Here is a 23,303-nt window from a genome sequence, read left to right on the forward strand (position 1 = left end):
GAGTTTACATATATAACAGTCTAATATTGTATTTATATATCTCTACCACAATGTAATTGTATAACATTACAATCCTGTGCTAACACTGTCTATTGCAGCCTGTATATATGAGGGGTTAAAAAGTTTACATAGTAGTTTAAGTATTTAATGGAACACACCTGTTCAATTAACATAGATACCTCTCTATATAGGTTTACAGACCAGTACACAGTTTAAGCAGTGAACAAGTGAGGCAGTCCCTCACGAAACGCGTATGTTTGTTACTGTATTGTAACCTACGCAGTATGTCCGTTTGGTGCTTTTTTCTGCATGCCCTTTTTTGCTTTTAATGCACTGTTTGTACCTGTGAAATAAACCCCCTTTTTTGCATCTTACCTATTACTTTGGATTTATTTGCGGATGGTTAGCCGGTCTTCTCTTTGTATGTCTCAAGTTTGCTGACGTCATTGGACCGAGACGTCTGGATCTGGCTCCTATCGGCATCCGTAGGAGTGTGAACAGTGCACACGCTGAAGACGCGCTGTACAGGATCGCTGAAGACAGCAGCCCATCATACTGCCTGGGGGTAAGCACCGCTTGCTTTGTTTTTCATTCTATTGTATCCTGTCAAAAGGCGTGTTCCATCCATCTAATCTACAACATTCTTTTCAACCCCCCATCTGGGAGGTCAGACCTGCATAAATACTAGGCATAGCCTTTTTAATAAAGTTCATTCTGTTTTAAACCTGAAAACTGGCTGGGTCGTGAGTTATTGACTCCCAAACTGTGTTTTGTCCGGTTATTGGGAGTATTTTAATATTGCTCTCCGCTACATATAGTATGCTCAAAAGTATTTTCTAATTATAAATATAGGTAGCTCACTACCCATAATTTGTTTTTAGTTATTAATCTGCCTTAAAAATACAAAGCACACTGTACATCCACTGGATGATTGGCTCTTTATATTCAAACACAAACAACCGCCTGAGCCCCTTTTTAATGCCAATAAGCCACTGTTTATAATGTGATGTACAATTCATAGGTACAAACAACTAGCTCCTGCATACATTGACACATACATTATTTTGTTCAGAGCAATTTTTATTTTTCTCTTCATTTCTGGAAATAAAATAGGTGACCGTGTAGATAATTTGCAATCTACTGCTGCAGTGAGATATTTCTAAGTAAAAATGTGCAATCTGTCTGTAGAAGTTATCTAATAGTATTAGCAACAAGCTTTATTCCGAACAAACTTTTTTTTAGTGTATCAGCAAATAGGTTTTATAAATCACTGCTATAGCAGCGGTGCTGTGTCTGTCAGCTACCTGTACACCTGGGGTGTGAAGGAGGGAGGAGAGTTCAGTGTAACTAGTAGCTACCTCCCTGTATGATGCTCCTCTGATTTTGATGTCACTTCACTCTGACACGGTAAATAAATGCTAGAAGCAGTGCCAGACAGAACAAGAGCTGACTCCAAGTCCTCCTGAGCTTCGGGCATGATCACTGTCTTCTTTACCGCCCTCCCTGGGCTGCTTTTGCTCCCTCTATTGCTGAGCTTTATCTTTCCCTACGTCTACCATGACATCGCCCACTTCATCGCTATTTTGCGCTCTGGTAGAAAATATCAGAAGAAAAGCCCCTCATACACAGTGGTGGACATCTTTCTGGAGCATGTGGAGAAACACCCTGACAAACCGTTTATACTCTTTAAAGACGAAGTATATACTTACTCCCAGACTGACAAGCTGAGCAACCAGGCAGCCAGGGCTCTGAGGAAACATGCTGGGGTCAAGTCAGGGGACTGCGTGGCTCTCTTCATGGGCAATCTACCCGCTTACGTCTGGATCTGGCTGGGGTTGGCTAAACTGGGCTGCTCTATGTCTTGCCTCAATAGTAACATCAGGGCGAATTCCCTATTACATTGCTTCAAGTGCTCTGGAGCTAAGATCATCATAGCTGAAGCAGGTGAGCAGTCTCAGGCGCGTATTATTCACTCCATTCTAATGCTGACTACTGTGAGCGTGCAGTTTAAACGAACTCACCATCTTGCACATAGTTTGTATTTGAGAAAACACAACATTTTGTACAGTTTTATAGGTTTGGTATTTTAAGCTTGCCTTGTTGCATATTATTTTCACCTTAAACACATAAAAAAGATTGATAATAATTAAATCAGATAAACAGTTACGAGTACCAAGTACTTTTTATTTGGTTTATTAGGGACAGATATAGATGAGCCCCTGCGCTAATCAAGCCACCACTGTACAGAATGTTGCAGGGTCATGGTCCCGGATTGTGACTGATGCAGTCCATTGTCCGGTGGCAATGTCAAAAGCACATGTTTTTCCAGTTATTGTGCAGCCAGGAAAAGCAGGCAAAATAAATTATTTTAATACATTGCATTTTATTGGACATTGTATAATGAATTTTTATTTGAAATAAATCAGTATTATACATAGGAAACGCAATACATGGGACTTTCAGATACATGATGTTCCATTAGATGTTTATATAGGGTCATATTGCAATAATGCAATTTTACTCAGTTATTCTTTTGTGTATTTATATGTATCATCCCCCCGTGCACAACATTTTTATATTTTTGAGCTATAAAAAATAAAAACTGGTAAACTTTTTTTATTTTTTTTAAACCTACTGAATTCTCATTGGTTGCTATAGCACAGCTACCAATTCTTCACTGTAGATCAGGGAAACATCCCATAAGTTTGTAAATAATTAGTTTTTATTTCAGCTAACACTATTTAGTGGGGGGGGGGGTGAATAAAATATTCACATATTGCAAGGAAACTCTAGAGCTGGATATCGATGGGAAAATTACAGTATAATGAATACAGCTACAATAGAAATAAATTGAACTGTCTTATCTGATTCAGGGACAAGACAGTGTTTAACCCTTTGTAGCACAGTTTTTAACTGGGTAATGTAAACTTGCTGAAGGTAACAATATGGATATCTGAGCTGAGACAAGAGGCTCTGGGCCTGAATGCAGAAATGCAATAAAAATAAAAATGATGATAATTAACTACACAAACTTTCTTGGTACAGGGATCTCTTGATTGTGTGAAATAAATCAATGTCTGAACCATTATTTGATGGCAAAACAGCTTTACAATGGAAAATAAAGTTTTGTGTGAAGTGATTGCATGTATGAAATGTTTTTGCTGTAATTCAGTGTGGGACAGAAGCATTTTTTTTAGACAGAAGTACTAGCAGAAGTGTTTCTAGTTAAAATTTGACTATTTAAAGGGATAGAAAGGTAAACAATGAAATTGCATGGGTGCATTTTGATGTGAAATAGAAGCATTTTTGCAATATACTTTCATTACTGTTTTTCTGTGGCATACGCACATATCCTGTGAGGGCCCATGCACTAGTATTCAAACACCATGCTTTGTCAGAGAGCTGGCGGTGGCATTTATTGCTTCTGATGACATACAAGCTGCTGCTGAACCGCCGAGCAGGCATGGCATTGAATACTGGTGGACAGGCCTAGACAGCATATGTGCATATGCTGCAGAAAATAAGTAATAGAAAAAAGAAGCATTTTTGCTAATGAAAGTATATTGCAAACATTTTTATATTTCAAATTTAAATGCATCCATGCACATTTCATATTTTACATTTCTATTCCTTAAATTGATAGCTTTTATTGTGCACCTGTATTGAAAAACACCACACTTGTTTGTATTGTGTTGGCAACAAATTCGTTGGCATATACATGCCACTGTTGACTCCGTGAGCAAAAACTTTATCTGAAATAGAGAGCAGAGGACATATGATTGAAAAAGTAATAGAAGCATGTTTGCTAATTACTGTGTATTGGAAAAATATATATATATATTTTTTTTTCAAAACTGAAATTTTTTTTCTAAACCAAGTGTAATGCAGAAATGCCTCTATTCAAGATTAAAATGCGCTCAAGCACATTTCATTTTAAACTATGATGTCCCTTTAAGGATATTTTTTACATTCTGTGAGCGCTTGTAGGGGAGGAAACATAGGGCTAAAGTTAGAGGCTGTCATTTTTGCACAACTCACTGTGGAACTCTGTGTGTTTAATGCCCACAAATAGGTAATGCAAAGGTAAAGTGCAAATCTGCAAATTCTTTTCAACTCCCAAATAGAACACAGCTGGTGAGGACAGCCAGGTCGTGTGAAAGCCGCTCCCAATTAGCGCACTGCCATTTTCCTGCACTGGACCTGCAGTTCTCTTTGGCTTCAAAGCGGAAATTTATGTGTTTAAAACTTTGAAGGGATTAAAGGGACATTAAACCCACATTTTTTCTTTCATGATTTAGATAGAGCATGCAATTTTAAACAACTTTCTAATTTACTTCTTTTATCTTATTTGCTTCATTCTCTTGATATTCTTTGCTGAATAGCATATCTAGATAGACTCAGTAGCTGCTGATTGGTGCCTGCACATAGATGCCTCGTGTTATTGGCTCACCCATGTGCATTGCTATTTCTTTAACAAAGGATATCTAAAAAATAAAGCATATTAGATAATAGAAGTAAATTGGAAAGTTGTTTAAAATTGAATTCTCTATCTGAATCACGAAAGAAAATTTTTGGGTTTAGTGTCCCTTTAAGCACATAGAGTTCCACAGTGCTTAGTGCAAACATATCATACTCCAACAGTAGGTCATGTAATCATTCCACCACAATGTCCCTTTAATAGATGAACAACTTATATATTCTTGGATGCCAAAGAGGGCTCAGTCAACATTTCACCTCTCTCTGGTAACCAATGTTATAGCAAGAAAAGGCAACTGTGAAGTGATTCTGAAACTCCAAATCCACAACATGAATTAACATCAATTTTAGTTAATTTTGTAGCCAATATCACATTTACTACCCATTCCCCAGATGTGCACAACCAACATTGTTTTATTAATATATTTTATAACATTTAAACCTCTAAATTTCTGCCTGTTTCTATGCCATTATAGACAGCCTCTTATGCTTTTTTATTTGCTTTTCACAAGATATTGCTAATCCATGTGGGTCAGTGACGTGTGGTGACATCAGAGGCTGGTGAGGCAGTGGCTAGGATACACCTTCATTCTTTAGATATTCTTTGTTGAAGAAATAGCAATGCACATGGGTGAGCCAATTGCATTAGGTATCTATGTGCAGCCACCAATCAGCATCTATTGAGCATATTTAGATATGATTTTCAACAAAGGATATCAAAAGAATGAAGAAAATTAGATATTAGATGTAAATTGGAAAGTTATTTAAAATTGCATGCTCTTTCTAAATCATGAAAGAAAACATATGTGTTTCATGTCCCTTTTAAATGTTGTCTTTGAAAACTGTTCAACTTAGTAAACATCTGATTTTAGTCTAAAGGATTGTAACAGAAACTCTTTCTAGATAACAAAATGCTTGCTCTGATTATGAGATCTAGAAATCCAGGCCCATTAAAATATTTTTAAAACATACTTTTTACTTTAATGCTGCAAATTATGCTTATAGATTCCTTCATTATTCAGTCAATATAAAAATGTCTTGATCCAGTGGCAGCTGGTGAAATTGACCCCACCCCTTTAAATAAAGCCACATCCTCAGATGGCACCACCAATTCATTAATTAAATAAATAAAAGTTAGACAGAAACATAGAAAAGCACTCGGGGGGAGAGAGAGAGACAGGGGGAGAGGGAGAGAGAGACGGAGGGAGAGAGAGACGGGGGAGAGGGAGAGAGAGACGGAGGGAGAGAGAGACGGGGGGAGAGGGAGAGAGAGACAGGGGAAGAGGGAGAGACACAGAGGGTTAGAGAGAAAGAGAGATAATCACACAGAGGGTTAGAGAGACGCATAAGGGATGAGAGAGTCAGAGGGGGAGGAAGAGAGACAGGGATAGAAAAGAGACCATGGGGGAGAACGACACATAAGGAGAGAGAAAGGGAGAGAGATGGTTAGAGAGAGAGACAGACGGATAGAGAAAGCGAGATGGATAGAGACACACAGAGGGGAGAGAGAGAGAGACAGAGGGGGGGGGAGAGAGAGACAGAGGGGAGAGACAGAAAGACAGAGGGTACATACAGAAAGACAGATGGGAGAGAGACAGACAGAGGGGAGAGAGAGAGACAAACAGAGGGGAGAGAAAGAGAGACAGACACAGGGGAGAGAGAGAATGACAGACAGAGGTTAGAGAGAGAGAGAGAGAGAGAGAGAGGGTAGAGAGACACAGAGGGAGTAGAGAGAGAGAGAGAGAGAGACAGAGGGGAGAGAGAGAGATGGGAGAGAGAGAGAGAGAGAGAGAGAGAGAAAGGGGAGAGAGAGAGACACAGAATGAAAGAGAGACAGAGGGGAGTGAGAGAGAGACACAGAGGGGAGTGAGAGAGAGACACAGAGGGGAGTGAGAGAGAGACACAGAGGGGAGTGAGAGAGAGACACAGAGGGGAGTGAGAGAGAGACACAGAGGGGAGTGAGAGAGACACAGAGGGGAGTGAGGGAGACACAGAGGGGAGTAAGGGAGACAGAGAGAGACAGAGGGGAGTGAGGGAGACAGAGGGGAGTGAGACACATAAGTGGGGAGAGAGGGAACACTGAAATTGGGGAGGCACCACTGAATGTTTAAATAGCTTATTTTAAGTGACTATCAAATGATAATAGTCTACAATTTATTTTAATTATATGAAACAGAACAGCACATATGAATGGGAGCATTAATAAATTATTATTTGTTGTCTACATCAGGTTTGTCCAACATACACCTAAGGAATCCCTGGTTTTAATGAAATACTATAGCTACAAGAGCCATGTAGAATATTTGTTATAACTCATTCTAAACTGCTTGGTTTCATTTTACATTACTATGCTGTTGGTCTAGCTTACTCTTGTGAAATAACAACTCATCCATACAAACAGCATAATAGGAAGATGTGAGAAAACACAGTTGCAGAGCTACAGAGAGTTCATAAGTCAGTAAGAGAGTGATACAACTATAAACTAAACTAGTGTGTAGTACAGAGGCAAGCTGCTAAGGTAGTGGGTTTGAGTAAACAAAATACAAAAACGATCCTTAAACTGCTGTAAAAGAGTAAAAAAACAAAACACACTAAACCACATTCATTAAATTATCATTTTCACTAACAGAATACCTTTCATCAAAATCTAAGGTTGCAGAACTTACTTCAATAAATTGTGGCTAAAACACTGCTCTCTGCATGTATGCATCTCTTCCTGCTCTGTAAGGAATTGACAGTGGAACATTCCACTGCAATTGGAGGGGAAGTACTGAACTCTCTTTTTCACTGGAAAAGCTGGCAGCTGCACAGGGCAGCAACAAAATAAATGAAAGTAGTTTTTTTCCATTTTTTTTGTTTTGTTTTAGAAGATTTAACATCCAGCCCTAACCCTAAGTTCACCTGATTGATGCCTCTCACTGGATTGGGTCAGCCCAAAGAGGCCTGCCTCAAATAAGCACTTATGAGCCATGCAATGATCTTAACCACTTTCATCCAGTAGGTGGCACAGCATGTTGTGTAATGTCGGGCAGACCTGCTTGGGCCTCTCCATTGCACAACATGTAGCTGTGGAAAAAAAATGCTGGAAAAATAAAATTCCTTTTTTTTATTTTATTTTTTTAAAGCCAATAAAAAAAAAATATATATTTTTGCCCATATGAGAGGTGAAGCCCTGCCTCACCTGCCTCTAGTGACTGCACAGGGTAATATAGATAACATTGTCATCTCTCCCATAAAGTTGGGGCTGACACTGCACTAATTAGCTAAAATCCAAGTCAATAGATGATAAAAAGTCATGTGATCAGGGGTCTGTCAGAAGATGCTTAGATACTAGGTAATCACAGAGGTAAAAATGATATTAATATAACTGTGTTGGTTGTGCAAAACTGGGGAATGGGTAATAAAGGAATTATCTATCTTTTTATACATTTACTCTTATTTTTTGAGTTGACTGTCCCTTTACGCCATTCTTATACATGATCTCACATTGAAAAGGACATATCTATTCAATTGGTTTTCTTTATAAGACTCCATTGCAAAACTTTTTTTTTTATTACAACAGATCTCTGTGAACTGAATGATATTAAATGTAGCATTATTTAGACTGCTAAGTGTACTATCTCCATGTCATGGAAGGAATCACATATTAAGTTACTCAACATTTATATAACTCTGGATTGTCTAGCCAATTGGGATAATAAAAATAATGGTATATGCTCTAGATGTCAATATCCTAAAGCAGACATAATACATTGCTTTTGGAGATGCCCAAAAATTCAGAGAATGTTGAATAGGGTGAATTTTTGGGTCAACACATTTCTTAAAGTTAAAATTTCTCTCACCCAGTTTCATATTTTTCTTTGTATATAAAAATATCACTGGTTGCAAAATGGGAGATCAATTAATACATCTATTCCGGCAGGCCATAATCTGATTTTTAAAGACCTGGGGATCTAAATAGTTTCCCCAGTATAGCTGAATTTAACAAATTCATAGATAACTTGTATTCAAACAATTTTGAATTAAAGAGACAGTGTACACCAAGTTTCCTGTACCTGCATATAATGGACATAATTATAAAGAAGAATATGCACAGATACTGATCTAAAAAAAAACACCTTTTTTTTTAAATTTTCTTCTTACTTCCAGAGCTCCCAGTTTAGCTCTGTTGATGAGGTTAGGCTGGGACACCCACTTAAATGGGCTGGGAAATCAAGACAATGTTATTGCAAAATAAGCAAAACTATACACTGTTACAAAAACATTCCCAGATGGGCTCTATAAATAGATCATCTACAAAACAGTTATGCAAAGAAAAATCTAGTATACAATGTCTCTTTTTAAATATATTCTCGGATAAAGGTTTGTTTTTTCTTCTAAAAATGGATTGATGTTATTAAATTGATGCCCAAATAAACTCAAGCTCTGGTTCTACATCCCTTTTTGGGCTCAGGGTCCTTAGACAGGAGATGGATATAGGGGCAACCTGCCCCCAATTTGGGCACAAATGCTTTCCTTATGTTAGTAAATTGTTTGTTTTTTACACGCTTTCATGTGTTTTTTTTATAAACATTATGATACAATGTGATTTATTGTAATAATGTGGTATCCCTTGTTATTCTTCCTCTTCTTGTTTATGGTGTTATATAATACAAAGACAATCAATTAATTTTTGGGAAGAACGTGTCAGGTTAGTGCAGTTTAGTACGTTTTCTTTGTTAGTTTGTTCTTTTTAGTATATTTTTGTTGTGTGAAAACTCTCAAAAGTGTGTGTATAATCTTTATAAATGATTATTTCCCTTATTTACTAAAGAAGCTGGAAGAAGTTACTTTAACAGAACTTATGATGTACTGTTTGATTATGAATGTTGCCCAATCTTTGATTTTGTGTGTTGTTTTTTTAAAAGTGAAAGTAAATCCTAGTGCTCTACAAACGCTTGAATTTACTATTGAAACAAATAAAGGGGACTTTCATTCATGAAGTATAAGATACTTCATGTAGACAGCTCCTTTATTTGATTCAATCGATCGCCGTTTTTACCTTGTACAGCAGCCCACGGCAAAAAATTGTGACAAAATGTGACATTTTCACCTCTTAGCCAATAGCCGTGCAGTAAATCCGGCTTGGTGCCCATGGGAGGCGGATTTACCGCACGGCTATTGGCTAAGAGGTGAAAATGTCACCTCTTAGCCAAAAAATTTTATATGCTGTGGGCTGCTGTACAAGGTAAAAACGGTGATCGATTGAATCAAATAAAGGAGCACTCTACATGAAGGACTCGATGATTGAAAGCTCTCTGGGCTGGCGTGATTATTAAAGAATGCTCGCCAGTCCTTCTATTTCCCTTGTGAAATGATCTAAAGCCATTTTTTACCCTGAAAACAGGGTGTCTCGCTAAGGGGCGTATACTGCATTTTCATATGAAATGTGCACAACAAAATTCGTATTTTAAACATTATACAAAACAAATATTTGAATCATTCACACAAAAATAAGCAGGGAAAAATTGTATTGTTAAGGTGCATCAAAAATCGTAACAAAATTCTTCACCAAAAATCGTATGTTAACAAAAACTTAAAATTAGTATCTAATTTACACAGGAATAAATCAAATTAAATATTCACAGCATAAATTGTAATTGTAGTACACTGAATGTGCAAAAATCAAACAGAAATTTGAATTTATAAATACAAAATGTAAAGCGTAATTGTTGTTTTTTTGTAAAATGGGCTGAACATGGGTGTTCCATGGGCGTATATGAAAATGTCTCACTAATCCCAGCGTAATTCTATAAAGATTTTCGCACTGCAGATATCACAGTTTTTTCTCGCCAACTAAAAGGTGGCGAGCTTTTGTCAAAACAATATGAACACTTATAACCCCAATAGAAAAACAAATGCATACGAACATATAGGCGAATGTAAGATGCTATAAGCAGAAAGCAGCGTAATGTGAGTTATATTGGCTGCAGGATTTTAATTTTAAAGTGCTCCCCCTGCTCTCTGCTAACTTCGCACTAAGGAGTGAAGTTTCCCTATCCAGCGAGCTCCATTACTTTTAATAGGAGCCATCTCGCAACTCGCAGGGACTGCCCCTTTTTTACGATCATTGCACCGGGGCAGCCCGGCGAGTGTCAGCGAGAAAAATAAGGTTTGAGCTGGCGAACAATATATCATCGAGCCCGAAGTATCTTATACTTCATGAATTAAAGTCCCCTTTATTTGTTTCAATAGTAAATCCTAGCGTTTGTAAAACGCTAGGATTTACTTTAGCTTTAATGCTGCCCTACGTGGCTTGTCAACATACTACTGAATGTCTGTACACATTGTTGTTTATGAATAAACTTAAAAAAAAATCCTCATTTCATTACAGATAGGAATAGTTTGGCTCATGGTGAGTGTGGAATTCTGTAGGTTTATCACTGCCCTAGTCTAAGAGATATCATCCCTCTACCAATTTATCATGTTTGTTTCACATTAGTGCTGTGTGATATACTGCGGATGTGGTTTTAAACCGCGATTAAACACCGCAATTTAAAATCCGCAAGAGTCTGTGTTTTTTTAGAATTTTTTTATTTTATTATTTCTTGCGGTTCTCACACCCGCCCACCCCTCCTTCATCTGCCTGTGCAGCTATGTTCTACTTTTGACAGTTTTAAATCAGAGCGTTGCCGCGGGTTACCATGGCAACGTTCGGAAACATTTCCTGCTGAGCGGGAAAGAAGGAACTGCCTGAGTGAAGTATTGTACAGTATCAGTACAAGCAGGAAATCTGCCATCTACAATGGTTGCAGGTTTATTTGTGAGTGGTCTCATATTTAGGCAGAAATGTTTCCAACTATAGAAAAATCAATTTTGAACAGGTAAGAAATAATTGCATTAGTTTTCTATTTATATTCTAAGCAGTGGGCACTGAATTAAAAATGCAATAGTTGCATGAGCGTATCAGGGTAGTTTAAAATAGGGACTGATTTAATGTGTTTGTATTCAGACATTCTGCCATAATTTAGTTGCAATGAACTGAATTCCTATCATGTATAGGCCCTCAAAAGCATATTTGAACAGCTATTTCTTAGTCACTTTTTATTACATTTGTTAAATAAGGTAAAAGGAAATAACCATTTAATCCCAAAATTGGAAGAATATGCACATTGTCCGGAAAGAACCCCATCAAATGGACTTTAAAGGAAAAGCTTCCATGCCTATGAGAAAACACTATATAAAAGGGATTTTTTTTAGGTTAAATTATAGCTGATTATTTTGAAACTAACAGGAAGCACATGTTTGTGCACAACTAGTCTGTGCGAAAGTAACGCTGGCTGATAAAACTGCCACAGCTCCATTAGTAGCCACGGATGTGCTCCACAGGCATAAAGTTAAAAGTTTTTTGTTTTTTTTGGTGTTTTTTTCAGTACAGGAAAATTCTTAAAAAAACAATTTAACAAAGTTCTATTTTAGATGCGACAGAGGTAATAAGAATGGATTTAATTACCTTTTATTAGACTGCAAAACAAAGTGTCCCTGATAATTGAGTTGAGTGTAGATAGATGATCAGTCATCATAGTATGAGCAATTAAGTGAGCAGTACCAGTGTCCAATAACTTTTTAAAGTGTTTTTTTTTAATTAACTTCTGTGATGCATAGCATATTTGATTCCCTTGCATTCCCTGATAATTGAGTTAGTGATCATCAATCATCATAGAGTGTATTTGCCATTGAGAAATATGTACATTAAGATTCTGTAGTGTTAAATACATTTTTAACTTAAAAATTAAGGTGTTTTAGTCATTTTTAATAAAATCGCAAGTTGAATCGCAAACAGTGTATTTTTTGGGTCAAAAACCGCAATTTTATAGTTTTTTCAAAATCGCACTGCCCTATTTCACATATATGTTTCAGTCGAGCATTTTCTAATTACAACTGTTTCATCTCTACTTCAGGTCTGATGTTGTACTGATCGATTTAAAAGAACTTGCACATTTTAATTGGAAACACAGAGTGGTTAAAAGTACAAAAAGTGATAGAGGGTTTTGAGTACATGGAGAGGGCTGCAGTAAAACTATAGAGCACTGTTTCTCAACAGCAGTACTCGAGTACCCACAACAGGCCAGGTTTTCATTATAGCTGAACCAGTGCACAGGTGAAATAATCAGCTGATGGATGAGAGCAGGTTGGTTACTGATCAGCTGATTACTTCACCTGTGCACTGGTTCAGCTATAATGAAAACCTGGCCTGTTTGGGGTCCTTGAGGACCGCGGTTGGAAAACACTGCTATAGAGGGGGCAGAAGTCAAAGGAGCAGGTTGTATGACAGTAGCCAGAAAGCAGATGGGAGGGGAAGCTTCATAAACACATTTAAAGGGACAGTAAACATTTTGGGAATGTGTAAAGGGATATGAAAGAACATTTTTTTCTTTCATGACTCAGATAAAGCGTATAATTTTAAACAGCTTTCAAAGTTACATTTTTTAATTAAATTAGCTTCATTCCCTTGTTATACTCTGTTGAAGGAGCAGCAATGCAGTACTAGGAGCTAGCTGAATACATCGGGTGAGCCAATGACAAGATGCATATATGTTCCCCCACCAATCAGCACCTAGCTCCCAATAGTGCACTGCTGCTCCTGAGCCTATCTCTGGATTTGCACATATTTTTGTGTGTTGCACTATAAGAATAAATCAGGCTCTGTAAAACGATGAATGCCGCTACCCATGGCCATATTCGGCCTTCGTTTATGAACAACGCTTATCAAGAAAGGATACAAAGAGAATGAAGCAAATTAGATCATAGAAGTAAATTGGAAAGTTGTTTAAAACTGTATGCTCTATCTGACTCATGAAAGAATAATTTTGGGTTTCATGTCCCTTTATGTGTGGTAGAAAAAAGCAATGTAATTTCATTATTTATTAAGTCTTTTGCATAATTTAACTCTGGAAATTTGTCAGCTTTTAGTTTTTATAATGTAATGCAGTGTTTCTCAACCGCTGTCCTCAAGTACCCCAAACAGGCCAGGTTTTCATTATTTATTTACAATTCCAACATAGAGCTGGACAGGATACATACAACAGCACTCATCCCTTCAATTGTGGAGAAGTGTTGAGATGAATTGTTAAGAAATAAAAATATTCTTTATTGGTATAATAATTAAAATGGGTGAGACGACACAATTAAAAACTCAGTGGTTGCTATGTCATGGAGACCAGTGCTAAATACCCGATAGGCTACAGGTAGTGACAATCTCAATATATGAGAATGAATTTGTGGTGTAATGTATACATAACAGGTTGGATTTACCATAAATCGGCTGTGGCTATTATCCAGATACTATACCACTCTTAATATATAGGTGCTGTGAATAGGTGTCATTCATAAATCCATATAGAGGCCACAGGTTATCTACAAAAGAACCAGTGTTGTCTCATTAGCAAGATAAAATATAAAACTCTGATGAATATTCAGGTATAGTTAGGAGTCAATATGTATGTATATACTGCAAATAATCAGTTTACAGGCCACCCCTAGTATATCCTAGTTATGTCAAGGTTATTAATTGGTCCCACACTGGGATACGTGTATAGGCCTTTAAACATAAACTAAGATATTTAAATATATATCCGAAGGATAAAGGATGGAATATATGTGCACGGCTGCTATGTAAATGTGTACTTGATAATCTCTAATATATGAGTTGTCTGACACTGTGTGTGTGGATAACAGCGTTACTAGTACACAAGTGATATGCAGTTATTTAAAAAGACTACCTATCTGTAGATTACCTACTTACTAAGTTCATTAAAAAAAAAGAGTTTGGACACACCCTGGAGGAAGAGGAGGAGACTGTGCACAGGTTGCACCTGTGCATTAGTGCACCTGAGCACCTGTACAGACACCACTCCCCTGCAGTTACACCTTGGTGGTTTGTAGCGCTTGGATCCTTCGTGCTAGAAGGAAATTCTGCAGCTGGTTAAAGCTAACACACCAGCTACCCTCCACAGCGTAAACTGATATCATACGCTTAAGATAAAAGACCTTTCTCTGGAGAGACTAATAACCCATTTGAGCATTTTACTGGGTAAACTTACCATAATGAAAGAATAATACCCTGGCTAGCAGCACAAGTGAAGCGCTGATTTTTTTTCTCTTATAAATCTTGATGGAGGAAATGCCGGGCTAACCAGACTTAGCAATCCGCAGCATATCAGCACTAAGAAGCAGCCTGCCTTGAATTATTCCCCCTTGCTAAACTGAAGCGCGGACCCCCACAACAACTTACCGGCACCTGAACTGCCTCTGGGGCAATCAAGCCCGCTCCCACCCACCGGTGCTGCGTGTGGTGAGCGGACGGATCATTGAGCTCAGCGTGGAGGATAGTGAACCTGGTTTCATTTCCTCCTCTCCACCCCCGGAACTGCGCGGAGGGATTCAGAGACGGAGGCACTCAGCATACCGGGACCTACTGAGACCAGCTGGAATGACACACCGCTAAGCCCGGTAAGCGTCTAAAGATTGCAAAGAGTCTGAAAGGTTGGGATCCAGATCAAACTTTCTTTTTTTTGCTCCATACCCAACTTCAATTTGAAGCACAAGGAACATATTGGGGTAAGGGGGAATAATCTGTGTTTTTTACCTGATATATATTTGGCAGAACTCTGCTCTCTGGCTTATGCTAAAGTTAAAATATAAAAGGCATTTAACTGAAATTGACTTTTCTATCCTACAAGTTTTGCTGCTTAAAAAAGGAAAAAAAAATAAAAAAAACCTGCTTAAGAAGTTAAAATCAAGCTACTACGAGAACAACTTCCCCCTTTATGAATAAAAGGCATATCAAGGAAGTAAAATTACCTACAGAAGCTATAAGAACTCTTTTTTTATCTTTGCCTTGATAACGGACTAAAGTATGCTTAAAAGCTAGATTCATATGTAACTGGCACAAGAACTACCTCTGCATTTATTATTCTCAGTAAGAACTAATAACTGGGCTTTATAAAAAAGGGGAAAAAAAGGGGAAAGTGTTGCAGCAAGGCTTTCTGGCCTATAGGAACTTAGATTATTTTTTAAACGAAATCAGGAACTGGGAATTACTTAAACATCTAAAAATTAAGTATCTGTGCAGCCATTTTTTTCTATCTTTATAACATAATATATTTTCTACTTGTTGGCAAACATAGAACCCATTCTTTCCAGTGAGCTTGTTAACCTCACTAAAAAGGGAATTTGTATTACTCTTTAGAAAAAATATCAGAATTTGCTACAACTTATAATAACTGTATAGTTTGAATGGCTTATCCCTGTTATTGTAGTCATTACATTTCTTTGCTAGATATTTAAAGGAAAAACTATAGAGGTGAGATTTATAGGGGTGATATACAATTTACAAATAGTCTGTATTTCAACTTTGTCACGGAAAATAACTACCATATATACAGGACATGTTATATGTTGGCATTTATAACTTGTACTAATTAAGAGCCTAAAGGGCCAAACCTGTCACACTATAAACTATAGCACCTGTAAGAATACTGATACAATAGTTACTCAAAAAATTAAGATCTTTCTGCAGAGGCTGTAATATCTCTTAAAGAATAGATCTATATTAAGCATACAAAGCTGAAATTTAGTATTCCAAAATCGTATAAGCAATTAGAAAAGGCTTCTACATGAGCCCTCTGTCTTTTTCTTTGGAGCTAGTGAACTGGCTGTGCTAATTAATAGCTCATGGTTTAATGAGAATCTTTCTTTTCTTTAACACAGTAGTCTCTATTTACATTCCCTGCCAATTCTGGTCTAAACTCACATAAGAACATATTAATCACTCTTTTTCTTTTTTTATCCCCACACTCACTCCCAGCACTTTGTTTTCACTCTCAGCACCTCCTTTTTTTTTTTTTTTTTTTTTTTTCCTTCACATGCACACACATTGATTGAACCCTTTTGCTTTTCTCTCTCTTTCTGAATATATGGACAAATATATCACTTCCTCCACTTGCACTCCCAAGACTAATCCAGGTATGGCAGCAAAATCAAAGGAGCGCAGAACAAAAAAAACCATAGAGACCCCTGTAGCACCACACGACTCTATTGCTCAAACACAGAGCATAAGCTCCATAGAATCTCAAAGCACACAATCTTTAGTCTCCAGTATCCTAGAGGCCATATCACCTAAATTTGATTCCCTAAAATATGAAATAAAGCAGGATATCGCATCACTAACAACAGAAGTGAAACAGTTCGCTGGTAGACTACAAGAAATAGAACAGAGAATTTCTGATCTTGAGGATAAGACAAATATTCAGACCCCAAAAATTGAGGGAAACCAAAAGTTAATAAATAAACTCCAAGCTAAAATAGATGATCTTGAGAATAGGGCAAGGAGGAATAATTTAAGAATTATAGGGTATCCAGAATCTGTACAGCAAGAAGATCTAATGAAATTCATGACACTAACACTCCCTCAATTGTTGAACATTCCCCCACCACCCACGCCTTTTCTGATAGAGAGAGTTCACAGATTGGGGAGATCAACAAATGTCTCTAAACCAAGACCAATTATCGCAAAATTCTTAAATTATCATGATAAATTGCTGTTTATGCAATATTACCGAAAAAAGCAGCCCTTGGTCTATGATGGCTCAAAGATATTGTTATTTCAAGATTTCTCTATGGAGATATCTTCTAAGAGAAAGGAGCTCTCCCCAGTCTGTGGAAAAACGCTAAAGGTCGGCTGGCAAGCCACAGTTATCTATCCTGCTAGGCTAAAGGTAACTGTAGAAGGTCAAACATTTTTTTTTCAAACAGTAGCCGAGGCAGAGAAAAAATTAGCAGAGCATGGGTTCTAACCAACGCTTAGATAAATTTTTTCTATGTTTTTCTTTCTCCCATACCATCAATAAATTCTTATATATCTATACCATGATATTAATAATAGATAAACTTTCTGTAATTCCAGAGCTGAGGGAGACCTTTATTTCTTTCCCCTTTTTTCCCTTTCTTTTTTTTTTTCTTTGTTTTTGTTTTTGTCGCACATCTGCTACTTACACTAATAAATATATACTAGATGGGTAAAAATCTTAGACTCACAACATGGAACATAGGGGGAATTACATCCCCTATTAAACGAAAAATGATTCTATCACACCTACAAAGGATTAATACATAAATAGCATTAATTCAAGAGACACATTTAAATCTAGAGGAATCCATGAAACCTAAATCGACATGGGTGTCATAAGTAATCTGCGCTCCGACCTCCAATAGAAAAAACGGGGTAGCTATTTTACTAGGAAAAAAATTAGTATATGACAAATTACTCACAATAGTAGACTTAGAAAGCAGATATTTAATACTAAAATTGAAAATAGCAGGATCTATATACACAATATGCAATTTATATGCCCCAACACAATTAAACCAGAATTCTGGGACTCCCTCCAATCTCAACTACTTCAAGTAGCAGAAGGTTATGTAATAGTTGCAGGTGATTTTATTTTTTTATTTATTTTTTTTAAATATTTTTTTATTATATAAATAGGTTATCACAACTCTTTCACACGTTACAAGTATCGAGTAAACACAAAAATCACAAAAATGGTATCTCGTATTACATTGAAATGACATAGATATTGCATAATATAACCAGGTTTTTACCTCCATTCCTAGTAGATCTAGAGATCAAATTATACCTGAGTGGGAGGTGAAATAAGGAGTGAGTAGGAGCGTTTACAGGTTAGGAGAGTCGTTGTCAGTTGGTAGGTTTAAGGTTTTGGCGTCTATTTTTTTATTCCGCCTTTTGATCTGCTTTATAAAAGCGGAATTACGCTAGTAGTCGGTTGCTATGTGGATATTGCCTGTATAAGCAGCTGAGCGGATACAAGGGGCCAACAAGGGCCACCGCTCCAAGAGGGTGAAATCAAGATTCAGTCATCTTTGCGCTGTTGCGGGCTGAAGTACCCCCTTTGAGGGGGGAGAGGATATTAGATAAGGAGGGGGGGGGAGCTCATTGAGTGGAGGGGGGGGTGGGGGGGGAGAAGGGTGGACAGACCGTCCTGGACCCGTATCGGGGGCCAGTAACACTAGGGGGCAGGGAGTCCTAGGATTTAGCTCTGAGGCTCTGCAGGTAAGCTTCCCAGGGTTCCCATACAAGACAAAAAGTTTCCGACTTGCGCCGGATTCTGTAGACTAAGTCTTCCATGGACTTGACATAGTTCAGGTATTCCATTACACTCTGCCATTTTGGAGGGTGCACTTTCTTCCAGTTCCTGGCAATTGCCATTTTAACTGAGGTGAGTATATATATAAGAAGGGTTCTCTGGTGCGGAGGCACTTTCTCTAAGCCCAAGTGGAGAAGGGCTATTCCGGGGTCCTTTATCTCTGGAAGACCTATCAAGCAACAAATCTTACTGGTCTTACCCCAGAGCGCCTTTAGGTTGGGACAAGTCCACCAGGTGTGTAGTGGGGTTCCAATGCCACCACAGTTTCTCCAGCAGGAAGGGGAGTGATTAGGGTAGAGGGTCTGCAGTCTGGTTGGGACCAGATGCCACCTGGTGAGCATTTTAAAGTAGAGCTCGTACATCGTGGTGCAATGTAAGGCCGCCTTGGTCTTGGCGATGGCCAATGTCCATTTCTTGGGGGAGTATACCGTTTGTAATTCTGTCTCCCAGGAGAGCATGTGTCTCGTCTTAGGAATTGTGGGGGGAACCAGTAGGCATCGATAGTGTGCCGTGAGGGGTTTATAGGTCTGGAGACCCGTTTTCCATCGAGCTTCCCAAGCCGTAAGAGGCCGTGGGGCATCTCTCAGGAACCCCCAGGCTTTTAGTAGGGATCTTAATCTTAGAAGTTCAAATGCCAATTGCCTCGGGACCTCAGAGTTTGCCACTATCTCGAGTTGCAGGTGATTTTAATATGGCACCCCGGTGTCCCCTCGATAGACTGAGAAGAGGTACTGCGCAAAAAAAAACTAAAAAAAGATAACTTGGAAGCAAACATTTTTAACACTATCTTTTAAAATCTAGCCGTCAGAGATATCTGGCGGGTCCAAAACCCGGATTTAAAAAATTATACATGTTATTCAAAGGCATTTAAATCATTATCCAGAATTGATCTTATTCTAGTAAATGATAGCCTATATCAAAGAGGAGCCAGAGCCACCATTTCGGAAATTTGTATCTCAGATCACGCCCCTGTGATGCTAGATATCCCAGTAAATAATCTATCTGCAAGAAGAGCACGTTTTTTCTATCCAAAATATTTAAATAACGATCCGAAATTCAGTAATTGGCTAAAAAATAAACTGGAAGAATTTTTTCAGTTTAATATTGGATCAGTATCTAACTTCTCAGTTGTCTGGGAGACAGCGAAAGCGGTACTAAGGGGAGAAATCATCGCCTATATGGCGAGGGGCAAACGTAATTCTCGATTAAAGGAAAAGCAACTAACAGCAGCAGTAAGTAATGCTTATAACAGATATTTAAATTTTCAATCAGAAGAAAACTGGACTAGATATTCCAAATTGAAAAAAGAATGGGATTCCTTCCTAACAGCCTCAACAATTCGATCAGAACTAAAATATCAAGCGAACTTATATAAATATGGAAATAAATCAGGTAAGCTGCTATCTAAACTAGTAAAAAACTTTAAACAATCACCAACAATAGAATCAATACAGATCAAGGATAGTTATTTGAATGCCCCAGAAGACATATTGGAATCTTTTTACCAACATTATAAAATAATTTATTCATCTACACCTATGGATAAGTCGGCTAAGGATGTGTTCTGGAAAGACTTAAAGATCACGAAATTCAAATCTGAGTTCAGCCAGAAACTAAATGGGCCCATTTCTGAGCTCGAAGTCTCAAAAGCTATCCAATCACTAAAACTTGAGAAAGCTCCAGGTCCGGACGCAATGCCTAATGATTTTTTATAAAATCATGGCACCTACCTTAATTCCCCATTTAACTAAACTTTTTAACCAATATTTCTCAGGCGAGGTCCAAATACATTTTTAGAATCTAATACTATCTTTCTACTTAAACCTGGGAAAGATCCAGCGAACAGGGACTCATATAGACCAATAGCATTGTTAAACTCCGATTATAAGATATTCATGTCAATTTTAGCAGCAAGATTACAAGAGGGGATAGCAGATGTCATTCATAAAGACCAAGTGGGCTTTATTCGCAACCGTAGTTCAGCAGCAAAAATTAGGCAACTACTTCTAATTATTGACTACTTTAAGAATGTCGAAGAGAGTACATTGAAAGAACAGTCTGATGCCGCAATATTAGCGGTAGACGCTGAAAAGGCATTTGATCGTGTTAATCATGAGTTCTTATTAGATGCCGTACAACGCTTTGGAATTGATAACAAATTTTATAAACTGGTGGAAAATATATGTTTACACTCATCCACGAGTCTAGTTATTAATGGGCATGTATCAGATATAATTAGAATGGAAAGAGGAACCCGTCACGGATGTCCTCTTTCACCTCTATTATTCGACCTAGCAATTGAACCACTTGCAATGAAAGTTAGACATCAGATTGAGGGAATAAAAATTCATAAAAAAGAGGTGAAGGTCTCTCTATATGCAGATGACCTGCTACTATACATCTCAAACACATCTTTAAATATTCCCAAATTTAATAAAATAGTAGATTTATATGGTCGATGTTCAGGATATAAAATAAACAACATAAAGTCTGAACTATTATGGCTGAGGGAAATGAAAGATTCCTGTACAAATCATCCTTACAAACTAGTTAGAAGTTCCTTCAGGTATCTAGGAATCATAATATCAGACAATCCCCAAGATTGGTACTCTCTAAATATATCTCCTATATTAAAACAAGCTCTGAGCTACATGAAGAATTGGCAACATCTGCCACTCTCCATCTCAGGGCGAATAGCTCTTTACAAAATGACTATCCTACCCAAGATCCTTTACGTCTTGCAGAACCTTCCTGTTCTGATTAAAATATATGATATAAAGAAATTCAATTCTACTCTTAGAAGTTTTATATGGTATTCGAAAAAACCTAGAATTTCACTTCAAAAACTAGCCTTCCCTAAACAATATGCTGGACTGGCACTCTCTGATCTGCATTCCTATAATCTTGTTTTTCTAGGTCGTATAGCTTCTGACTGGATAGCAGAAGCAGATTATTTCACAGACAATGATCTTGAGGCAAATATAATATTCCCACTAATTCCATTATGTTTGCTGCACTTGTCTTATAATTCTATTCCTAAACAAGTAAAGAAGTTTAAAACAATCTCTATAATCATTAAGGCGTGGAAAAAGATTGGAGCAAAAGTTGGAATCAACACAGATATACCTAAACATCAAACTCTTATTGGTAATCCAGAATTCCAAGAAGGAACTTCTTCATCGATTCTGATGAAATGGAAGAGGCAGGGAATATACTATGCATGGCAAGTGGTTAATTTTGAGACAGGGAACATTAAATCCTTTGAAGACTTAAAACAAGAATATAGCTTGGACAATCATGACTTTTTTACATATCTGCAAGTTAGACACTACGTAACAAAATTAATTCATAAGTTCCCGTGGAACTGGACATGGGGTAGGTTAGGGAATTGGCCAGTTCTGATTAGAGCCGGACTAACCTCTATTTCTCCGTGGTATACATATATGGTAGGGTTTAAGGGTGAAGAGTGCGTCAAACAAATAGCTCAAAAATGGACAAACCTCTTTATGACTAATATTGATCATAAGAAGCAGGTTTCACGTTCTATAGTTTTACTTTTTGAGACCACAATAGCTGAGACTTGGAGGGAATCCCATGTGAAACTCATACACTTAACATACTATTCCCCAGATAAAGGTTATAAATGGCATAATACAAACTTTAATAGCTGTCCTAAATGTAGATTACCAGCGGCCGACATAATTCATGTTTTATGGTCTTGCCCCAAACTGCAACAACTCTGGCTTAAAATAGAATTTTGGATAGAAAAAGTCTTAAAAAATAACTCCCCTAAAGCTTACAGGCATAGATATAATCTTCTTGAAAGATAAGAGCCCAACTTTAAAAGAAGTAAGAATAATAAATCTAATCATCTTGGCAGCTAGAAATGTGTTATTTAAGGACTGGAAGCACAATATTATACCATCAATAACAGAGATTAAAAACTATCTTAGGAAACAATGTATAGTCGAACAACTAGCAACGAACTTGAACTCGGAGCAAGAAATAACTAGTTTTTTTCGAAAGTGGTCAAGATTTATTAGGATATTCCCCCCTAGCGAGATTGATACTTTAATCTATCCATTTCGGAATACCGAAATTGTGTTACTAGACATATGGTAACTCAACTTATCTTATATGAACAACAAACAGCCCTTTCTATTTTTTTTTTTTTTCTTCTCCCTCCCTTCCCTCTCAGCTCTAGACACAATTTGATACATTCAAAAGTAAAAGGAGAAAAAGAAAAAGAGAAAAGGGAAAGCAAACAATCTAACACAAGAAATAGATAAATTAATCCATTTTCAGGAATATGATCTCTCTGGTCTATTTTTGTTATTTTAAAAGGAAAATTCAGCAGACTTATATCTAGTCAGATTGAACTAAGTAGTAACTCATATCAACGGTTCAAGTTTAGGAATCATTTTTTTTTTGTCTTTTTTGTTGATTTATCGAATTGATGTATTTGATATGAAATTAATATCTTATCATATGTTATCTTTTTAGAAGAATGTTATGTTATGAACTCTTTGTTACTATGAAATCTAATGTTATCTCTGCTGATAATAAATAAAAGATGTAAAATAAAATGACATGCTCTATATGGATCTTGAAATAAAAATG

At 37.2% G+C, this 23,303-nt stretch overlaps 1 protein-coding gene across 1 annotated transcript in view; it reads left to right on the plus strand.

The window, feature by feature from the left end:
* The first annotated feature begins 1,378 nt into the window (after positions 1-1,378).
* Positions 1,379-23,303, plus strand: part of SLC27A2 (solute carrier family 27 member 2) — a 216,226-nt gene continuing 194,301 nt past the window's right edge. The window contains exon 1 of the mRNA XM_053717434.1: positions 1,379-1,944. Coding sequence (XP_053573409.1) covers positions 1,476-1,944 — 469 coding nt within the window. The 5' untranslated portion in view covers positions 1,379-1,475. The remainder of the gene's footprint in view (positions 1,945-23,303) is intronic.

This window comes from Bombina bombina, chromosome 6 (assembly GCF_027579735.1).
Source record: "Bombina bombina isolate aBomBom1 chromosome 6, aBomBom1.pri, whole genome shotgun sequence".
Classification (NCBI taxonomy): domain Eukaryota; kingdom Metazoa; phylum Chordata; class Amphibia; order Anura; family Bombinatoridae; genus Bombina; species Bombina bombina.